This window comes from Condylostylus longicornis, unplaced genomic scaffold (assembly GCF_029603195.1).
Source record: "Condylostylus longicornis isolate FDR11 unplaced genomic scaffold, ASM2960319v2 ptg000030l, whole genome shotgun sequence".
Taxonomy (NCBI): Eukaryota; Metazoa; Arthropoda; class Insecta; order Diptera; family Dolichopodidae; genus Condylostylus; species Condylostylus longicornis.
This window is the reverse complement of record NW_026577999.1, coordinates 1,781,228-1,801,396: the sequence shown is the minus strand read 5'-3', so window position 1 is coordinate 1,801,396 and position 20,169 is coordinate 1,781,228. Positions and strand designations below refer to the sequence as shown.

At 23.5% G+C, this 20,169-nt stretch overlaps 1 protein-coding gene across 3 annotated transcripts in view; it reads right to left on the bottom strand.

The window, feature by feature from the left end:
* LOC129607840 (probable serine/threonine-protein kinase DDB_G0282963) overlaps window positions 1-20,169 on the bottom strand; it is a 160,884-nt gene that overhangs the window by 31,702 nt on the left and 109,013 nt on the right. For all 3 annotated transcript variants that reach the window (XM_055519038.1, XM_055519039.1, XM_055519040.1), the window contains exon 4: window positions 12,479-12,685. In XM_055519038.1, the coding sequence (XP_055375013.1) occupies window positions 12,479-12,685 (207 nt within the window). The remainder of the gene's footprint in view (window positions 1-12,478; window positions 12,686-20,169) is intronic.

Below are 20,169 nucleotides of genomic sequence, written 5' to 3'. Positions count from 1 at the left end.
TTAGCAATTATTAAGATAAATATCCCTTCTTTCCCGCCTTTATTAAACCGATCAAGATTCTTAGTATTTACATTCACTAAGTTTGTTAAAAGAATTGGACAGTAAGAAATTGGATCACTGTTTTGTTCATCTTGTTTGTCATAGTGGTTTCTTCAGCCTTGCAGGCTGCAGCATAGTGCTAGGTTTCCTTGTTTTTCATGATAATTTGATTGTTAATTGGACTGTTCTATAGCTGCGATAATTAATAGGAATTTTAGAACAAAGCCCATTGGAATCGCACATATAATCTTACGTTTCACAAATTCTTTCTTTATACTGCCCCCTATAACTCTATTGTTTTCCTACAAAATGTTTATCTGGAACTGTGCAGTTAAGAGACGATTTACAATCCAAGACAGTATATAAATATTAAAAATAGTAGAATCGCAAATAATATAATATAATTGTTAATTATATATTGATAATGGAAAGTAACATTACTAACAGCAGTGACTTTACAAAAATTTTTAAATAACAATTAATGTCATTTGCATTTTCTTCATTTCTCCGCTATGTTTGCCTACTAAAACCTAGATATTATATAATTTAATCAATTAAAAATAAATATTGTTAAAAATAATAAAAATTTATTAATATTTTAATAAACGTCCTCTTTTCTTTTTTGACTTAACCAATTTTTGTTAAAAATTTGACAAGTTTATTTTTACATTTTTGTATCAACAGATTTGGTACATACTTGTACACATAAATATGGTTTTTTTTTCATTACAGAATATAAATAATAGATGTCCTTGTAAGTCGCAAGTCCAATTTATAATTTTTGGGCTAGTCTACAATTATTTTTGAATAATATTAAAAATATCTTGACGTTTCTAATAATAATAGCAAAATTTTTTTTTCCTTTTTGTGTTAAAGATGACTTCAAAAGATATTTAAACACAATGCTAATCAATTTTGATCTAAAATTTTTTATTATTACTAAAAAAAAGTATAAATTGTTATTTTTATATGAATGTATGTGCATGTTTTGTATTTAAGAAATATATTATGTAAGTACTGCATAAAAACGATGATTTTCAATAAATTTTAAGATTTATTGCAACATTTTTAATTGAAATAATAAGTATATATATAGATAATCGGTGCTGCTGTAATTATAAAGTGTGTTTTATGCTTCTATATATTATGTAAGTTTAAAAAAAAAATATTAAATTTAAATTATGCAAATTAGGTGGTTGCCAATTTTGCAATATAAGATGGTATACAAAATATAATATTAACATTATTTTTTACAAATATCTATAAACTCTAAAAGAATATCTTTTTCAAAAATTAATTACAATGTATTTTACTAATTTTAGTTTTTAATGTTGATTGTGATTTGCAAAAAAAAGTAAAAAAATAAATGAAAATTTTAGAAGTAGTATGATTGTTATTTTAAATACTATGGGTCATCAATAACATATGAGGTTCAAAACTACAATGTAACAAGTATGAGAAAATGATGTAGTTAGATTAATTTAAAAATAAATATTTTTATAAATCTTTTTCCAATAACCTCAATAATTATATGTATAGATTAAAATATAAGAAATTAATTAAATAATTTTAGTTTGCAACTTTCAATTCTGCAGCACCTATATAAGTAGGATTCAAAAATTAAGGTAAAATTTTGTTTAAAATTTATTTGCTATAGCTAATTTTAATATATTTTATGTTAAAGATATGTAAAATTTTAATTTTATTTTTAAACACAATATTGTTGTTTTCTTTTAAATATTCCAATTATCCGGAAAAATTTGAAAAGTTACAAGACTGAGATGTTACTGAAAATGAACTACACTATAATATGTTCTCGAGATACGATATCTTCTAATACGACATTTAGAGTTACGACATGTATTGGGCCCATTTTTATCATTATTCGTCGCATATCTTAGAGTAATATGTGAAATATAGCTTCAAATATTCATAATATACATATTACTCTGAATTAAATTGGCTGTATATAATATTAAACTGCAGTTATTTTATGTAATATTAAAATATGCCTGTAAACACTCAAAATGGATGTTTGCTATTAATATTACCAATACTCTAATAATAATATTTGAAATTTAAAATTATTAAATAATTTAAGAACTTATTATTATTTAAATTATAATAGTTGCAATTAAATTAATAATGCATTTTAGTTTTATAATGCTAAAAAAATCCATAATATTTTAACTGTGTAAAATAATAATAGTGTTTTTGTAAGGTGAATTAGAAGGAACAATAAAAAATTAATTTAAATATCATGCATACAAAAAAATTTAAAATGCTAAGTTTTTTTCTTTAATTTTATAATATTTATTTGAAAATAATGGTTGGTTTGTTGGGAAGTTTTATAAAGTTAAACTTCAAGCTTTTCCATTGTTTTGCACTACAAGAATATCAGAGTTAATTTTTTTGTTTTCTCAAAATGTTTATTCAAATTTTTTAAGAATTTCAATTATTATTATTGAATATAATTAACTGTTGTACTCGTATTAAATTTTTTAATGGAAAATTTTTATATTATTTTTAATAATAGCATATAATACGCTAAAATTCTTATTCTATTGAATTTCGCAATATCACTATTAGTGTATTACACCCCTTCAAAAAATGATTTGTTTTTTTTTTTACTATGCATTGAAATTGCACAAAAGATCATATTTTAAAAAAAAATTATTAAATATTTTTTTTCCTTTCATATTTTTTGATATTCATTGGAATGTTCTTTGTTTGAACCTGGTATATAATAACAATAATTGAAAAAATTTAATATTTATTTTAACAAATACTTTATTGCACTTATCCTTAATTCATTTTTTAAAATAATATCAAATAAATTATAATATGAAAGGAATGATTAACTTTATAAAATATTTCTGAAAGACTCCAATTTGTCAGATTTTTTTTTGATCAAATTTTTTTGTGATTAATTACAGAATTATTTTGATTAATTTATTGACATTTCAAAAGCTATGAATGAAAAGGTTGAATGAAAAATAAAAGGTGTTGAAAAAAATTGTTAATTTATTGTGTATTACAAGAATTCTGCTGAGAAAGGCACGTTTAATGTGACAAAGAATTTTAAAAAATTTTTAAATTAAACCTTATGTTTAAGGAAAATTCAATTGACAGTTGGTTTTTTGTCAAAGATAAGTGGGAGCAAGTGAGAAAATATTTTGGATTTATTTAAAAATTAATATGTATATAGAAAAATAATACCGTTTAGTGCCTTAAGTGCGCCCAACCTAAATGACGACGTCAGAAGTAATAGTTTTATACGCTAAGTACTAACTTTACCTGACAGTAGTTTCTTTAAATTATATTAACTGTTTAGAAAATAATCCATTAATATTTTATTTAAATACATAAATGATAGCCATAATAAGACATTATCAAAAACTATATAGCTCCTTTCAATTGACAAAACTATATGCGTCAAATAAATTTTTTATCGCAGTTTCTTTAATTAAATCATACAAATAAATGAAGTTACCACTGTCGATTACGATTTCTTATACATATTACGAGCATAAAATTATTAAAAATTCAAATCATCTCCCACAGTTGTTGTTAATTTACGAAATTAAATTAACATACTTTCATATAAAAATTTCATGATGATGACCTATAATGAAAAGCAAAAAAAAATTTAATATTTTCATATCCTCATAACATGTACAAAACCTAAATAAATTCTTGATTATTAAAATTTGCATAGAATTCATATTAGTTTCATTTCGCAATTTCTTTACAGTCTTATATAGCATTTTAATTTTATATATAAAAGACAAAAAATATCATTTATTGATTTTTAATGAATATCAACTCCAAAGACCTAAAAAAAATTTTATTTTTAATATTAAAAATTAAATATAAAAAGTAAAAATACCTTAATATTTAAAAAAGTATAATGTTTACGTGAGCCGAGCCCTCTTAAATCGTGTCATTACCGTGTGATTCAATGTTAAGAAAATTTTTAATGTAACAAACATAAAAATTCTTTCACATAACACATAAAATAGAGTGTACATTTAATATCAAACGGAGTAACGAAATTATATTTGACGGCAAATTTAATATATAGTTTGCGATATTGACAAGGTGTCAACATTTATTTTAAATTTTGAGAAATTATCTATTAGCGCCTAATTTAAATTATATAACATGGACAAAACTTTTGCTGGTGAAATCATGAAGTTCTTCTGGTTTACCACACGAAGCGGAAATTGAGTTTTTTATCGTAATATCACGTTCACCTATAAATTTGGAACACGTAATACATATCATCTATTTCAGATACTTTCAAATTTAATGGCAAATCTTTTTTTTTTCTTTCAGTCTAAAAGCAAACATATACAGTTGCGCATACAAATTACGAAAACAAAACAACAATCTAATCAACAAAAGAAATTGTACTGATCTATGTATAGCGTCTACTGTCAAATTTTTTTGTTAATGATTTTGTGTGTTTCGTCAGATTTACCTACTTTTAATTTCAGCAACTGGAACGCTCGAACATTACGTCAAAAGTATTAATTTTTAGTTTTAATTAAGAATGAGTTTGATGAGCGATTAGTTTCAAGTTCTGGATCTGGAAATTGGCCACGGTGGTCATGTGATTCGACAACCTTGTAAATTGTTTATTTGGAGGGTGCGTGTGAAATCGTTTGGTTATATGGATAATATCGATCGTAATCTTTGTTATTCAGACCAAAATTGATAGTAAAATCTTATGAAAATATTTTCATGCTAAATTAACTACATTCAAAAGTTAATTGACTGTCTCAAAAAAAAATTACATTTAAATTTACAATTTTACCTTCAATTTTAAAAACCAAGTGCTTAAAAGTTGCATATCTACATATATTATGTACTTATATGAGAATTTTGTTTACAATTATTCATCAAAATTTACTTTAACATACAATCGATGTAATACATAAAATTACTAATTTGACCTTAAAAATCACGAACAAACACAAAAATATTTCGATACAATTCGATTCTTTTTATTTATTTTTTTTTTTTTATTTTGATTCGATATTATTGTGCTCTCTATTTACATATCGACAAAAAAACCGAAAAAAAACACTAAAATATTTTGGATTGGAATACCAAGATCAAGGTTTCTTATAAATAATTTTATGTACTGTTGTATTGTGTACTTTTTCTTATGGTGCTTCATATTGTTATTGCCAAATACAGAACGAATCATTGTCATTTGAATTGTAATATTAAAAATGGGTAACGATTTGAAAAAAATTTTATTTTTACATTTTTCAATTCATTTACAGTACAATTTTGATCATTTACATGACATAAAGGTGTGCCATATGAAGAACAAAATCATACCAACAGAAAAAAAAATTGAATTTTTCATGGGTGTAATTTTCACCTTTGAAAAAGAAATAGGTAACAAAATAACCATAATATATCTAGAATAAGGTACCGGCAAAAAAAAAAAAAAACAATTTTTTTTTTTGAAGACGGAATTGAAATTTTTTCACTCTATATTTTTATTTACGCCCCGATATCCAAGGGTTAAGGGGTAATTAGAACATGAAATATTCATTTATTCAATTTTATTAGATCATAGCAAAACAATTGGAAATCAAGTGAGAGTTTTTAATATTTTTGCTTTTTTTTTGTATTGTTAAAGCAACAATGTATGCCAAATATTTGAATGGGTTTTTTTATCGGGTGTAGTAAACGTCAATATAACATTATATTATGATATATGAGAAATTCTATGGTAAAAATTTGTACAACATTTATTGAAATTTAGATTTTATTGTTTCCATATTACAATATAAAAAGTTAAGAAGAATCGATAATCGATCATAACAATTACCATCGATTTACATACAATGTAAAATTTTGTGCCAGATTTAAAAATTGCATGAAGTTTTAGACAATAATTTTTCATTTTGTCAAATTATCTGTGCATAAAAATGTCAAAGTAAATAGCTTTAATACGAGTATTAAAGATCATTTATAAACTATACAGCATTTTTGAATAAGCGACAACATATTGAGAGCAAATGCAATTAGTTGTACGACCAGGACAACAGTTTTGAGGCTACACAAATTTTTCGAGTTTTTTACACAACAATTTCTTTTGATTTTAAAATATTAATTTAAAAAAAAAATTAAAATAAAAAAGAATGAATGTTTATTAGTCCACCCGCATGTAAAAAATAAATTTTAATTAATTGTAAATATTTTTTTCTATATTTATTATAAATTTGCACTGTACTAACAATATTCTCCAATAGATAATGCTTGTTTTAATGATGCTAGTTAACAATATATAATTTGCAATTATAAAAAATAATGCATACTATTATTAACTCTGTTTAAATAAACCTATGCATCGCTTAATCTGTACATACATAAATATATGTGGTATTTTTATACTAAAAATGAATTTAGTTTTCAAATAATTTATTTTAAATAATATTTGAACTTCTAATTCCATTTTTATTTGAATATCACGTATAAATAATTTATTAGATGGTAAAGGAAATTATCAAAATCATTTGTTAAAAAGCAAAAGAAAATTGCTAATTTGTTAATATCCTGTAGTACATTTATCATTAGTTATATTGACTAAACATTTAACATTGCATTACTGACAATAATATATAAGTTCCTCTCATTACAGCCCACATTTCATTTAGTAAATTTTAAGATTTATTATTCATATTAAATATTTATTCAACATACTAAACATTTTGTACAGTTATCACTAGGTACACATATATATTTTAATTTGGGTTTCAATTTTTAAATTATGAATTTTCATTATATTGCAGCAGCATGATTACGAAGTTCACTATTTGAAGCTCACCATTTGAAATTAATTTTTAAAATATAGCAAAAGAGCGACGATCAAAGGTTTATGGTATATATTGCATTTGTCAAATGATAATTTCTCGAAAAAGAAAAAAAACAGCAAATTAAAAAACACAATATCTACACAATGAAATTTTATTAAACTATGAAGGTAAGTATGTACATATGTATGTAAAAAAAAATTGTTATAAATTTTCATAAACCGTTATAATAATTTTATACTATTATTTTTCTTTGAATATGAATGTACGTGCGATATGAATTTTTATATTGTTTATTTTCCAATTTGAAGGCGTTTAAAATATAAATAAATTTTTGCAAATTAAAATGGGAAATAAAATAAAAGAAAGTAGAAATTATTTTACAAAATTGACAGTTTCAATACACTTAATTACAAAACACAATAAATTTTCGAGAAATGATTAAATAAAATCAAGTTTGCAATAAACAATTTTAAAATTTTCGATTGAGATTAAATTGAAAATTTTATAACAAAAAAATTTAATATTTTAAATCATATCCTGAAAACTAACAATAAAATCAAACGCTGATTGATTCTAAAATTATTTTTAATAAAAATATGCGAAAAACTATTATTGCAATATTTTAGTAGTTGCCATAAAAAAATTTTATCTGCATTTTTAAGTTTTATTTTGTGGTGCAAGCAGGAAAATATGAAATTAGTTTTAGTTTTTTGTAAGTAGTTTTAGATCATGTCATGATAAACGACATTAAAATAAATTCTCTTTATTTCTCTTATTCTCTTGTACTACAAATCTATGACATGAAAAGAAAAAATTATAAGATATGTAGAGAAAAAATTTGTGAGAAGAAAATTTTCAGCATAAATGATTTACTGGATGTACAAGACAAAAATTGTTTTTTAACAAAAACTATACATACGGCTATTTAGGATTCGACAAGAGGAACAGACAACAAATTTACGGAACAATGGATAGATGAACAACTAGAAATTTTGACAATGAATATATAAATACAAAATGCAAATACTGGCTAAATAGACTGACATCTGTCAGCTATTTACTATAATTTAAAAAAAAAATCAAAAAATACAATATTGGTATATTTTCAATAATAAGCAGAAATTTTTATAAGTCATAAATGATAATAGAAGCGTTATAAATGTCATAAATAATACTTATTTTATATTAAGGATCAACATTTTTTTTTACTATTTATTGCAAAAATATTTTACAAACAATCAAAATGATTTTGTCCAATTTGTGCCAATAAAATTACTTTGCGATTTTACTTTTTTGGGTAAGTTGGAAAATGCTGTCTTTTTTTTTGTATGCTCATATAATAATAAATATGGAAAAATTTTGAAATATCGCCCACAATATCATTAAAATGAGAATACACACATACATACTAGGTATAATAATCTATATGTATACCTACATAAGAATATTATATTAATAAAAATTTATGAAAATTGTTTAATAATTACAATATGTTCCAATAATAATATATTGATAAAAAAAAATGGTAATTTGCAGTATAATAATATTTATTACATGATTTAAGTATTATGTGGGTCTACACATTAGATAGTTATTGAATATTTAAAATATTAAATAAATTATAATTAACATATTCATGATAAAATCATAATAGAAGTGTTGTAAGTACTGTAAATGAGGTACTAAAATTGTAATAATGTCAGGAAAGCACTGAAAAAAAATATATAATTATATGGAAATTTATTTTAAAATTTACCATATACTTATGTATCCTTAAAATAATAATAGAAATGAAATTTTTATATGTGATGTAGATGCATACATACATACTATACATGAGATTAAATAAACTAGGTTAATTATTATTTCAATAAAAGTTATGAGTTAAAATATAGAAAATATTGAAAAATTGAAATTTAAATTGCTGATAATCGATAAAAATACCAATAAAAAAATAAATTTATTTATGTTTATTTATTAAAAATATTTTAAATTTGTATATAATATCATTTGAAAGTTTGAACACTATACTTATAAGTTTGAAAGATGCCAGAACTAGTCATGAATTTGTTTGATTTAATTCAAGATTGTGTAATTTTGTTTGACGGAAAAACGCACATGTCACTAAATAAAATACAAACATAACATTACATCAAGTAAACTTTTAAAAAATTACTACAAGAAATTAGTATATCAATAGATAAATTATTTTACAATTGCAGCAAAATTATACAACTGTTTGATCAAACATGGTCAAACACTTTCTTGTCAAATTTTTTTTTTTTAATTACTTACATTATAATGACAAATCTTAAATTTATTTTAAGTACATACATACATATGTGTACAAATAATAATCGGTATTAATCTTAATATAAATATTAAATGTCTAGAGCATTTTGTACAAACCAAACGAGTTTTTAAAACTTTCATTCTTATATTGTGGTTAATTTTAATAAGGACTCTTCAAACAATCATTTTGACTTAAGTTTATTTAAGGAAAATGCAACATTTTCCAAATCCTTGAGCTAATAACAAAAAATAAAAATTTAAATATAATTATTTGAAATAAATTTCCAATTAGTTGATTTGTAATTTTTTCGCAGTTTTTTTTTATTTCCAGCTGTGATTATCACCAAATCGTGATGATTTTATTAATCGTATATCGGAAATCATATACAATTTGTAAAAAAAAAACAAAATACAAAACACCATTTAAAATGTAATCATTAAAAAACGATTTAAAATTAATGATCATCGCATTTGTCTTAAATAAAATTCGAAAAACTTTCAGTTTTCAACTGAGAGTATTGCAAAATGTTTTCTCACCACAGTTATCAAAAATTTTTTTCGTATTAAATATTTTTAAGTACAATATTTTTTAACAAATTTTCGGACATGTTTTTACTTTTTACTTATTTAGCATTTTGTAGTCGCATTACCATTGAATTAACACAAAAATTAAATGGTATATGAGTGCCATATTTTTTTTCTGTTTTTCAGTAGACGTGATTACTCGCAAAAATAAATATTTTGTTATTTTATTTCAATAAAATTTATTTATATAAATATGAAGAGAAGATTAAATAAATATTTTCATTCCACAAAAATAACATTAAGAAGAAAAATAAAGTTGTCAAGGGAATAAATAAGAAAAATATTGTGAATTTACCAAAAAATTAAAATATCTGCAATTGAAATGACAGTTCTTGCCCACTCTTTAAATTTGGGAAAATAATTATGAAATTCGGAGAATAATTCAAAGTTTGGAAAGTTGTTCGAAAGTTTGAGAATTATTTAACAATTTTTATTAAAGCAGTGGAGAATAATTTGAAAACTTATTTAAAAAAAATTATTAGAAATCAATTTCAAAATTTAGAAATCAATGGGAGAGCTATTTTTAGACTTCCTTCTTTACGTGACAATGCGCAACCACTTCTATGTTATTATAACGTTTTATTAATAGGCACAAAAATGAACTCAATGTATACCATTTTTAATATACCATTAAACTTTAAATTTGTTCCAGTGTCTATGCCGTTCACTTTAATGTAAATTAATTTTTTTCGAAGTACCAACTTTGTTTTTTTTTTGGTATTTCAAACTTTATCCTATATCTTTTTTATCAGCAAATTATTGTTATTAAAATTGCGGTATCATGTCCAAAATTGAAAACATAAAAAAACTTGCTTTTTTTCTTATTTTAACTAAATAAAATTTCATTAATTAATGTCAAAATTTTATAAGACGTGTTCAAGTGATTTTTATTGTAAATTCACACATTTATTTTTCTTTAATATCGTCATTTCGTTCCTCGATTACATCGCTTAATATATTACTTTATAAATTGAATGTAAATTATAAATCGAATGTTCATATGTAAAATAAACAGCAGGTAATATTTTTTATCTTTTACCCAATATAACACAAAATAAAGAGTCGAAAAAAAAAAAACAAAAATTAAAGGACTCACCTTTTTTACATGTACATTTCACAGTTTTTTACATCATCATAAAGTGCAGAGAATTGAAAATATTTCAAACCTACTTGGTGATTTTCGCAAAAGAAAAAAAATAAGCAGACATATACGGTCATTAATGATTTGCTGCGTATTACGCCAATACCCTGAATATTTTATTAATTGGATATTTATTTGCAACACACACATTATATTTACGTATGTGTATTAAGTTCGAGTTCTTTTAGTTAAATTATTTAATAAAATTTTATTTAAGAAAATTCAACATAAAACGGGATTTACAATATGAAATCGTATTGTAATATCGTAGTGTGTAATGTGTTTTGATTGCATAAAAACTAGATGAACATAATTATTATTTCATCTCTAAAGTTAATGATATTTGCGGGATTAATTTGATTTTTTTGATTGCTTCACTGAATATTTTAAAAAATTGTCAGTTTTGTTCAAGAAATTAGGCATAAATCAAGGGATTTCAATTGAATCATGAGAATATATGTACGTACTCTTCAATTATTATGTGTATACATAAATAGAGCCGGTTTTAAAATATCGAATCTAAATTAAATTTCTTGAAGCGAATACAAAAGCTTACCAAAGAAACTGGTAAATGCTACGTTCAACTGTAAATTATAAATCATTTACAAAAGCGGTCTGCCGTATCGGCCTACAATATACAATTTTAGCATATAGATGTGATTCCGGCAACGCACATGACAAAATATAAAACTTATTATGCACATAACTGTAGTTTACGTGGTATAAAGCGTGCGTGAATATTAAAATAGTTTATTTAATACTGCTTTAAATATTCAAGCTAAGAATGTATGCATAAAGAATAACGAATTTCAAATTTATGTCTAGTAAATGGAAATTTTGCATATGTTTCCAATTCCATTTTGTAAAAACACAAAAGAATCATTCTTTGTTACATAAATTTTAAGACTTAACAAAAGCAGATACAAGATATAAAATATAAAATCTTTTTTTTTTGTTTTTCTTATTTAAATTCATTGTAATATATTGGATGACATGACAAGCGAAAAAATTTTCTTATAACATATTTGAGTTGATTATGACAAGGATTACAAAATGAAAATTAATTAAAAACAAATTCTAATTATCTTTCATATATAAATTACCTCCAACATTTTTCTAGATGAATTTTATATGCCTATATATAAAAATTTAGTTTGGAAGTTGAATATAAAAAATTCCTTTGTCATTCCACATTTTTAATCAATTTTATTTTATAACTCTCTTGAAACACCTCCGCACTTCAATTTAAATTTCGCTTTCCATAATATTGTATAATATTCTGTTGAGAATGTACAAGAATGTAGGGAAACAAGGAGTAAAAATTTAACTAAATATGGAATATAAGTATTTTCAGACCATATTCAAAAAATGTTATACAACCATAAAGTGGTTTCTTCTTTTATTTTTTTTATTTCTTTTCCGTCTTGTCGCTTTTCCCTCTACTATAATTTCATTAATGATGAAAAATTTAATATAGTCTACTCTATATATGCAAATATTATGAATGCAAATCTGCTTTTACCATTGCAAAAAACAAAAAATAAACAGAAAAAATAAAAACAAAAAATAAAATAACACTTACATTTTGCCAATCTTCTGGATCCTCTTTTTTGACTTCCTTCACTTTTTTAACCTCTTCGGCTCTTTTTATTTGCTCCTGTGCGCTTTGATACAAATTACATGGTTTGATTTGTACAAATTGCATTGGATTACATGATGGCTTTGGAGGTGCTGGACGTGTTACACGTGCTCTTTGTATATATGGTGTAGGATCAAATGTCCCTGTGGGCTGTAAAATAAATAATAAAGCAATTTTGTTAAAACAATTTACAAAAATAAATAAAAAATAGAAAGAAATAAATATCAAAAAGAAATGAATTTTTTTTTGAATAAAAAGTAGACGTTAACTAAAAAAAAATTAATTAACAAGTACTTTTCTGTGATTTTTTTTATACTACAGATGGAGTGTTCATTTGGCTCGTCTATATTGTATCCGGCAGAAAATCAAGACAGGAGTTCCTATGTATGGTAACAAAGAGTATCTTGTGACGTGTCGAAAACTTTACGCACCGTTACATAGCATTGTTATGAATTTAATCATAATTGTATGACATAGAAAAAGCATCTTGGCCACCATGATTTAGTCTAGCTAGAAACACCATCCTCAAATTTTGATAAAATATTTAGTTCATAAAGTGATATATAAGGCAATGTTTCAATTGTTTGGTGGAACATTTCAAATTTCATTTTACATTCGAATATACAAAAATGTTTTCTTCCTTAAATTTTATCGATGCACACACAAAACCATTACAGAATTGGATCTAGCAATACAAAAATAAAGAATAAGGGTAATAGGCAACTGTTACAGTGTATACGTCAAAATACTGAATATAAAATGAAAAGGAGAAAAAATATGACACTCGTAGGAATATGAAAAATTTTTTTGATTTATTTAAAGTGCCTTCATGTAAGTATGTTTTTAAATAAGATTATGATGAAAATTTGATATAATTATTTCAGTCTGGTTACGTACCTACATAATATATAAAATGAAATTATGATGAAGTTTACAAAATTGAAAAGGGAGTTAGTTGGTTTATATTGAATTGCCAGATTATAAAAAGTCACGTTCAAAATAAATTTTCAGGAATTTTTCTTTTTTGGTTTTCATGATTTTTACTTTTAGACAAATTGCTGTTATATTATGACACCACCTACGTTTAATGCTTACACATAAAATTAGTTTATCTGTAGTTAAAATTGTTATACATTATATACGTACAAAAAGTGAAAAAATAAAGGAAATCACTGTAATAAATTAAACCAATAACCGGAAAATTGCAAATTAAAAGGTCTTAAAGTTTTTATTTAAGTTCTACATTGCTTTAATTATTATTTACTCGAATTTTATTTTTATAGGACTATAGAAGAAGGATGTAAAATGTAACGAAAATTTTGATAAATTTTCCTGTGGGGGAGAAAAAACTGAATTTTGGTGAAAGGAATATGGCATATATGTATGTATACATATACACATTAAACAAACTTCTCTAGAAAAATTTCTTTTTTAGGAATTCAGTTTACATGAATGTAATTCTTAGAGAACCAGAATGGACAAAACCTATTTACATTCACCTACGCCATATATGGAAGTTGAATCTAACAGAGAATTTAAAATTTAAAATGAATTAAGCAATTCAGCTATTAAGCAACTTAAGATGAATTGACCATAAACTGAATTAAGCTAGTTCAACCTAATAGTTTTTGATATTAAAAAAATAACAAAAACCTATACAACAATACTCTAATTATTTACAATTTATTTCAGAGTTATTTGATATTGGGAGTTTTAGAATTCCAGCATAAATATACTCAGGCAGTTCTATTAAAATTATTTGCAATGAATAGATTAAAATATAAGAACGTATATCCTGATGTTCCAATATCTTCAGTATTTTTCAAAATTGATTTTAGTTTTGTTAGGTTTTGATTGTGATATTCAAACAGTTAAATTATAAATAATTAGACCTGTTGTATCTAGTATAATTTATATAGATAGAATAAATCATTCAAATAAAATAACTTCTTATTAAATATTGGAAATCATTAACTTTTAAGCAATATAAAATTAATTGTTCAAACACAGCAGTTGCATTACTAGTTGAATATGTTTATGTTCTATTACTGAATATCACGTTTAACTGATTGGTGACGAAACTTAATTTAGTTACTAATTTTTCATAAACACACATAAATTTTTTATACCATGAAATTACAACATTTTTCAACCAAATAAATCAGCAGGAGTTCGCTTTCTCAATAAACAAAAAAAAAAAATTTAACTGCATGCAAAAAAAACCATAGTCTTTTTGACATTTTGTTAAAATAAAAGTACAGTTTAAGAACTTTAAGGGTACCTATGCCTTTAATCTTGCTATAATTTTGAAATTTTCATATCAAAAGTTCAAAATATTTATAATATGATTTCAACTCTAAGATTTTATCAAGGTGGCTTATACTTGTATGCCTTATAATTTATGCACGTTTCAAATTTTATTTACTTGGTCATGTATATTATATACGTAAAAGTTTTACATATCCACACCGTTACAAATTACAAGCAATAATTCATGTTGTGAAAAAAAAAGTTGAAATCAAAAGTAGACTCTCGCTAGCTAAGAAAAGAAAATCTACTCTTTTTTTCTTTTTATTTTGCTAGTATAAAATTTTATATAGGTAAGAAAAAAAAAAGAAATTCGTGTCACTTTACTTAGATTTTAGATGAACGAATAACATGAAATATAAGGCAATAAACTTTGAATGTAGAATTTTAACTTTATATATGCACATATTTTTATGTAAATATATGTAATTATGCTTATGTAAAATGTGGATATTATTTAGAAAAGTTATAAGTTTAAAAACTTTATAAAGTGAGTGACAGCGATGAGGAACATTTTGTTTTAGAGTGCATAATTTTTTAATATGAAGCTTTCGAATATCGGCTGATTTAAAATGTGTACAAACGCTGCTGTAGTAATTGTTCCTTATTATAAATTATGACGACGAGAAAGTTGACTCAAAAAGCAAAATATTGACAGGTACTTTTGCTTGTCGGGAAGCCTTCTATACTACCCTGCTTCGAGACTACTTTCGACTCTCTTGAGCCACTTGAGTGTACTATAATTAAAATTCAATGTTAACTTTATTGTAATAACACTGCACTAACACTAAGTATACCCATTTTAATTGGTTATTAATTAAAAAAAAAAAACCTTTTAAAAAATGCTTCGAAATAATTTTGTGTTTAATTCAAAATTTTCGTTTTAATAATAAAAAAACCTTTCTCTTCAAAATTACAGAAGTTCCTAACTAAAATTTGGTGTGAATCAAAAAAATCCACGATGGCAGCATTTTTTTTATATTTCAGATCCTAAAATTAGTGACTCACGTGCACACAATGATACGGACCAGAAATTTTTTAACACTGCCGTTTTTCAGAGGGAGTTGTGAAAAGAAAATAAAAGAAATTGTAATTGAAATTTAACTGAACTACAAACATTTGTTTGGCTTCATTTAAAGAAATCATATATTATATATATACATATGTATGTATTATATATTTATGTAAACATATCTATTTATTTAAAATTACATATTACATATATTAAGGTATAAAATTTTTCCTAATACATTAGGCGATACCACACATAATATATTTCATTACAGAAAAATATAAAATTGGGTATACTTTACTATTATTAATGGTAATAAAAGTCAAGAAAATTTTCACACCATCTTGTAAAGTTGTCAAAGTTTTTGAATTTCAATACTTTTATTTGCATATGTGTACTTATAACTTATTATACTACATATTATGTATGTATATAACATTATTTATATGGTTTTCTTATTGCTTTTTCAAGAAAAATATAAAATATAATATAAAAATCGATATATCGAATTTCATCGACTTACGAATGGAAAATTTTATCATATACAATATTATTATACGTTACGTATAAAGAGGCTTTTTATGATTGTCATATACTTAAATATGTGCGTATATGTAAGTGAACTATAATATCGATAAAATAGTTTTCTTAATGTAACACAAAAACTGCATATAAGAAAAGTTCTTTCAACTTTTATATACGATGTATATCTAGTAAAAATGAAATATGAGTTTTAATATTTTTCTATTTAATGAACACTTCCTGGTATCGATATAAATTTTTTGACGAGTTATTGAAGTCATTTTACTAATTCAAGAGATTTTATGAAAAAATACATAACCACTTCAAAATTGTTTTAAAGAGTTTGAATATTAGTTTATATAGAATAGTAACTAGGCATAGTTGCTAGAATATATCATGTAGATGCTGGATTTCGTTGCTAACACAGAATACAAGCATAATTTTCGTTTTGCTTCCGCTAGATTAACAACGTCGGTTTTTTGTTCGATTAAATGTGGAAACACATGGTTCATCTAACCCTATAGATTCGCCGTAGATAGGCGTGATACTTTAACATATATGATCTGAACTGAAATTTATAATTATTAATTTTTGAAAATTGTTAAATCGAAAAATTATTAATATTGTATGTATAGGTTTGACAACCAAAATTCATCCGGTTTCTATTGTACTACTACTGGCAAACTGGAAAAAGCACTTCTTTATAATTAATTACCTATATATTAGTTAAAAAAAAAGAAATCAAAAATAGTAAAAATTTTTCATAGCAAAAAATGGAAACTTAGTCAACTCTTCAAAATTCATCAAAAGAATAATGATGATTTTAATTCGAAAATAAAAAAAAAAAATTAAAAATTTTCATAATTTTCCAGTGAGTTTGGCAATTTTTTTTTTTGCTTCCAAAGACAAAAAAATTAAGAGTGAAGATAATGGATAAAAGATGAAATTAGCAAACCTGATACACGACCTATGACAACATTAAAAAAAAAACAAGAAAAAAACCAAAAATTCAAAATAAACCAAAAACTCGCTTCTAAACTTTTGCAAATACTGGAATCAATGAATACAAGTTTTAATTTTTTCTTTTTTTTTTTGCGCAGAATGATTAAATTATTAGCGATTTATTGGTGATTATTTTGTTTTTATTACTATTTTTCTCTTTTTTTGTTTGATTTTTATTTTTTTGTACTTTATCGAATTTTTATATAAAATTCCAAAATGCTTGCAAAACTTTTTTGTATTTTTTTTTGAATATTGTACTTTTATTTTCGATAACATTTTGATGTTACTTGTGTTAGTAGTTGTTAAGTACAATTTGATATTGGTAAATTTACAAAGTTTTTGAAATTTTCCCTTTCATTTCACCAGTGTAAAATTAATAATTGAATTTTATTTTTTTTGATTTTAGAAGCTGTCATTGAAATCGAAGGTACTCTTTCGAATTATGTCAAGAAGTTTGGGTTCAATTCCAAAATAATTGTAGCGGGTGCAAATGAGGCGATATTCAAATTTTCGGATAGTAGTTAAAACGCAATAAAAACTTAAACTGCGTTAGACTTATCTCGAAGTGGATATTTCTTAGTTTGAAAGTGCCGATCATGCTACACTGCAATAACAATATAGGCAAAGTATTTTATAGATATTTATATATACATGGTGGTTATATAAAGGTTCGCTCTTTTACCACCACGTAATTGTTTATTAAGAATAATTTTTATAATATTAATTTATTTATTAAAATTCAATTACCAATCTAATTATTTTAAATTTTAAGTTAAATATTTCAATACAGTCACTGTTAAATAATGTGTAGCGGAGTTTACTGTCACACCACATTATTTAATTGTTGCACTAATAATTAGAGAGAGGAAAAAGATGCATATTGATTTCATAACAAGAATTCAGCATAAGTAGCGGTAGGAATCCTAGCAGAATATTAGAACATGATAAACTTAATTATAATAATTGCCGTATTTAAAGTACGACTTCAAAGTTTTAAGTTTTGTTTTTAATTCTTTTGAAAATCAACTATTGTAAAATTATTAAACTGAATTTTCCAAATTAAAATTTTTGTTAGTAAAACAATAATATTTAAATTGCAAACTTCAATACAATGAGACTTCCATACAAAAGGAAAGATCCGAACATCTTTTTCATTGTTTTATTATTAAGATAGTGATTTCTTTATTAAAGAGAAAACCTTTTTATAATTTTCAAATTTGTTACTTATTTCAACTACAAGTTTTGTTAATTTAGGTGGAGAACAGCACAAACAGCACAAACAAGTAACTTTAACAAATTTTGTGTTTTCATAAAAGTTAAAGCACAAGTAACAAAATAAAGTTATGTAAAAAAGAAAAATTGCATTGTAATTTCAATAATAATGTTTTTATAACGGTTATAACGTAATAATAGTAAGTAATAGAAAATTCATTGTCACGTGGTAAAATCATTTAAAATTTATTGCAAATTTATTTTCGAAAGAAGGTTCACTACATATAAGGTAAATTTATTTATTTTATTTTTTTATATATGTACTTATTTGCAAAGAAAATAACTTAAGTTTAACAATTTAACTTTAATATACTAAATTTACTGTTCGAAATATTAATTTAGTTGACATTTCAAAGGCTTTTATTATAAAAATTAGTAAAAATAATGGTCTGATGTTCGTAATATGATAAATAAAAAATTACAAAGTAACTAATTGGTTTTTTCATATATTTTGAAACGTTCATTATTATTTCATTTGTGATATTATTATTTTCATACTTGGATAAGAAAATTGTTGTGCTCGTATAGTTTTATGCATGTAAAAATTATAAAATTTATTGCAAAATTAATTGAAACTATAGAAAATTTAAGATTATGTACACAATGTGTAGAATTTGTGGGAGTTAGAAAGTAATTTTCTTACATAATTTTGAGAGAACAGTTCTTTCAATAACCATGATGAAATTATTTTGTTGAAACCTTTTTTAAGAATTAGAATGTAGGTTAGTGTATACACAGAGAGCAATAGAGAGATTTTTAACATAATCTGTAAAATAATTCTTTAAAACAAAGATAATTTTTAATAAATATTCTTAATCCTGAATAGCTCTAAAAAAATAATTAACTTCATAATTAGTAGGAAATTGAAAAATTAAGACAATATTTTAAATTTTAATAGAAAAATATTATATTGCTTTGATAATTCGAAAAAAGCTGATCTATTTTAATTATGAAGGCATATAGGCGAACGATTCGATAACTTTATTGTAGTAACGTGCATGAAGCTAACCTAAAATATTTAAAATCAGTTTAAATATTTCTTATGCAATCTTTCTTTAAAATTTAAAAAATTTAAAAACTAATTATTTCTTCACCTGCCACTGTTATTTCCAACATAAATAATATGTTAATCTTTTTTTTTTCCTCAAAGTTTATCATTTTTCAAAGTATAGTTATTGTATGTTAGTGTTCATGTTATCCATGTAGTATGCATGTTATAAAATCGATAAAGTGCACCTAAATATTAAATGGCATAATATTATATCACTGTTTCTGAAATTTCGTCTGCCTATTTAGAAATACATCATCATGTATCCATATATGTGTATATTAAAAATAAAGTATTCAAAATGGGTTGCCATCTTGTTATAAGAATTAAAAAAAGAAAATTAATAGTGCGTTATTCGGTCGGAATCTATTTTAGATTTTATTGCTTTGTTTATAATATCAAGGATTAAATTTTTGATTAATAGAATCTATACATCATAATCATTCTAATTCTAGTAGGTTCTAGTAAGTC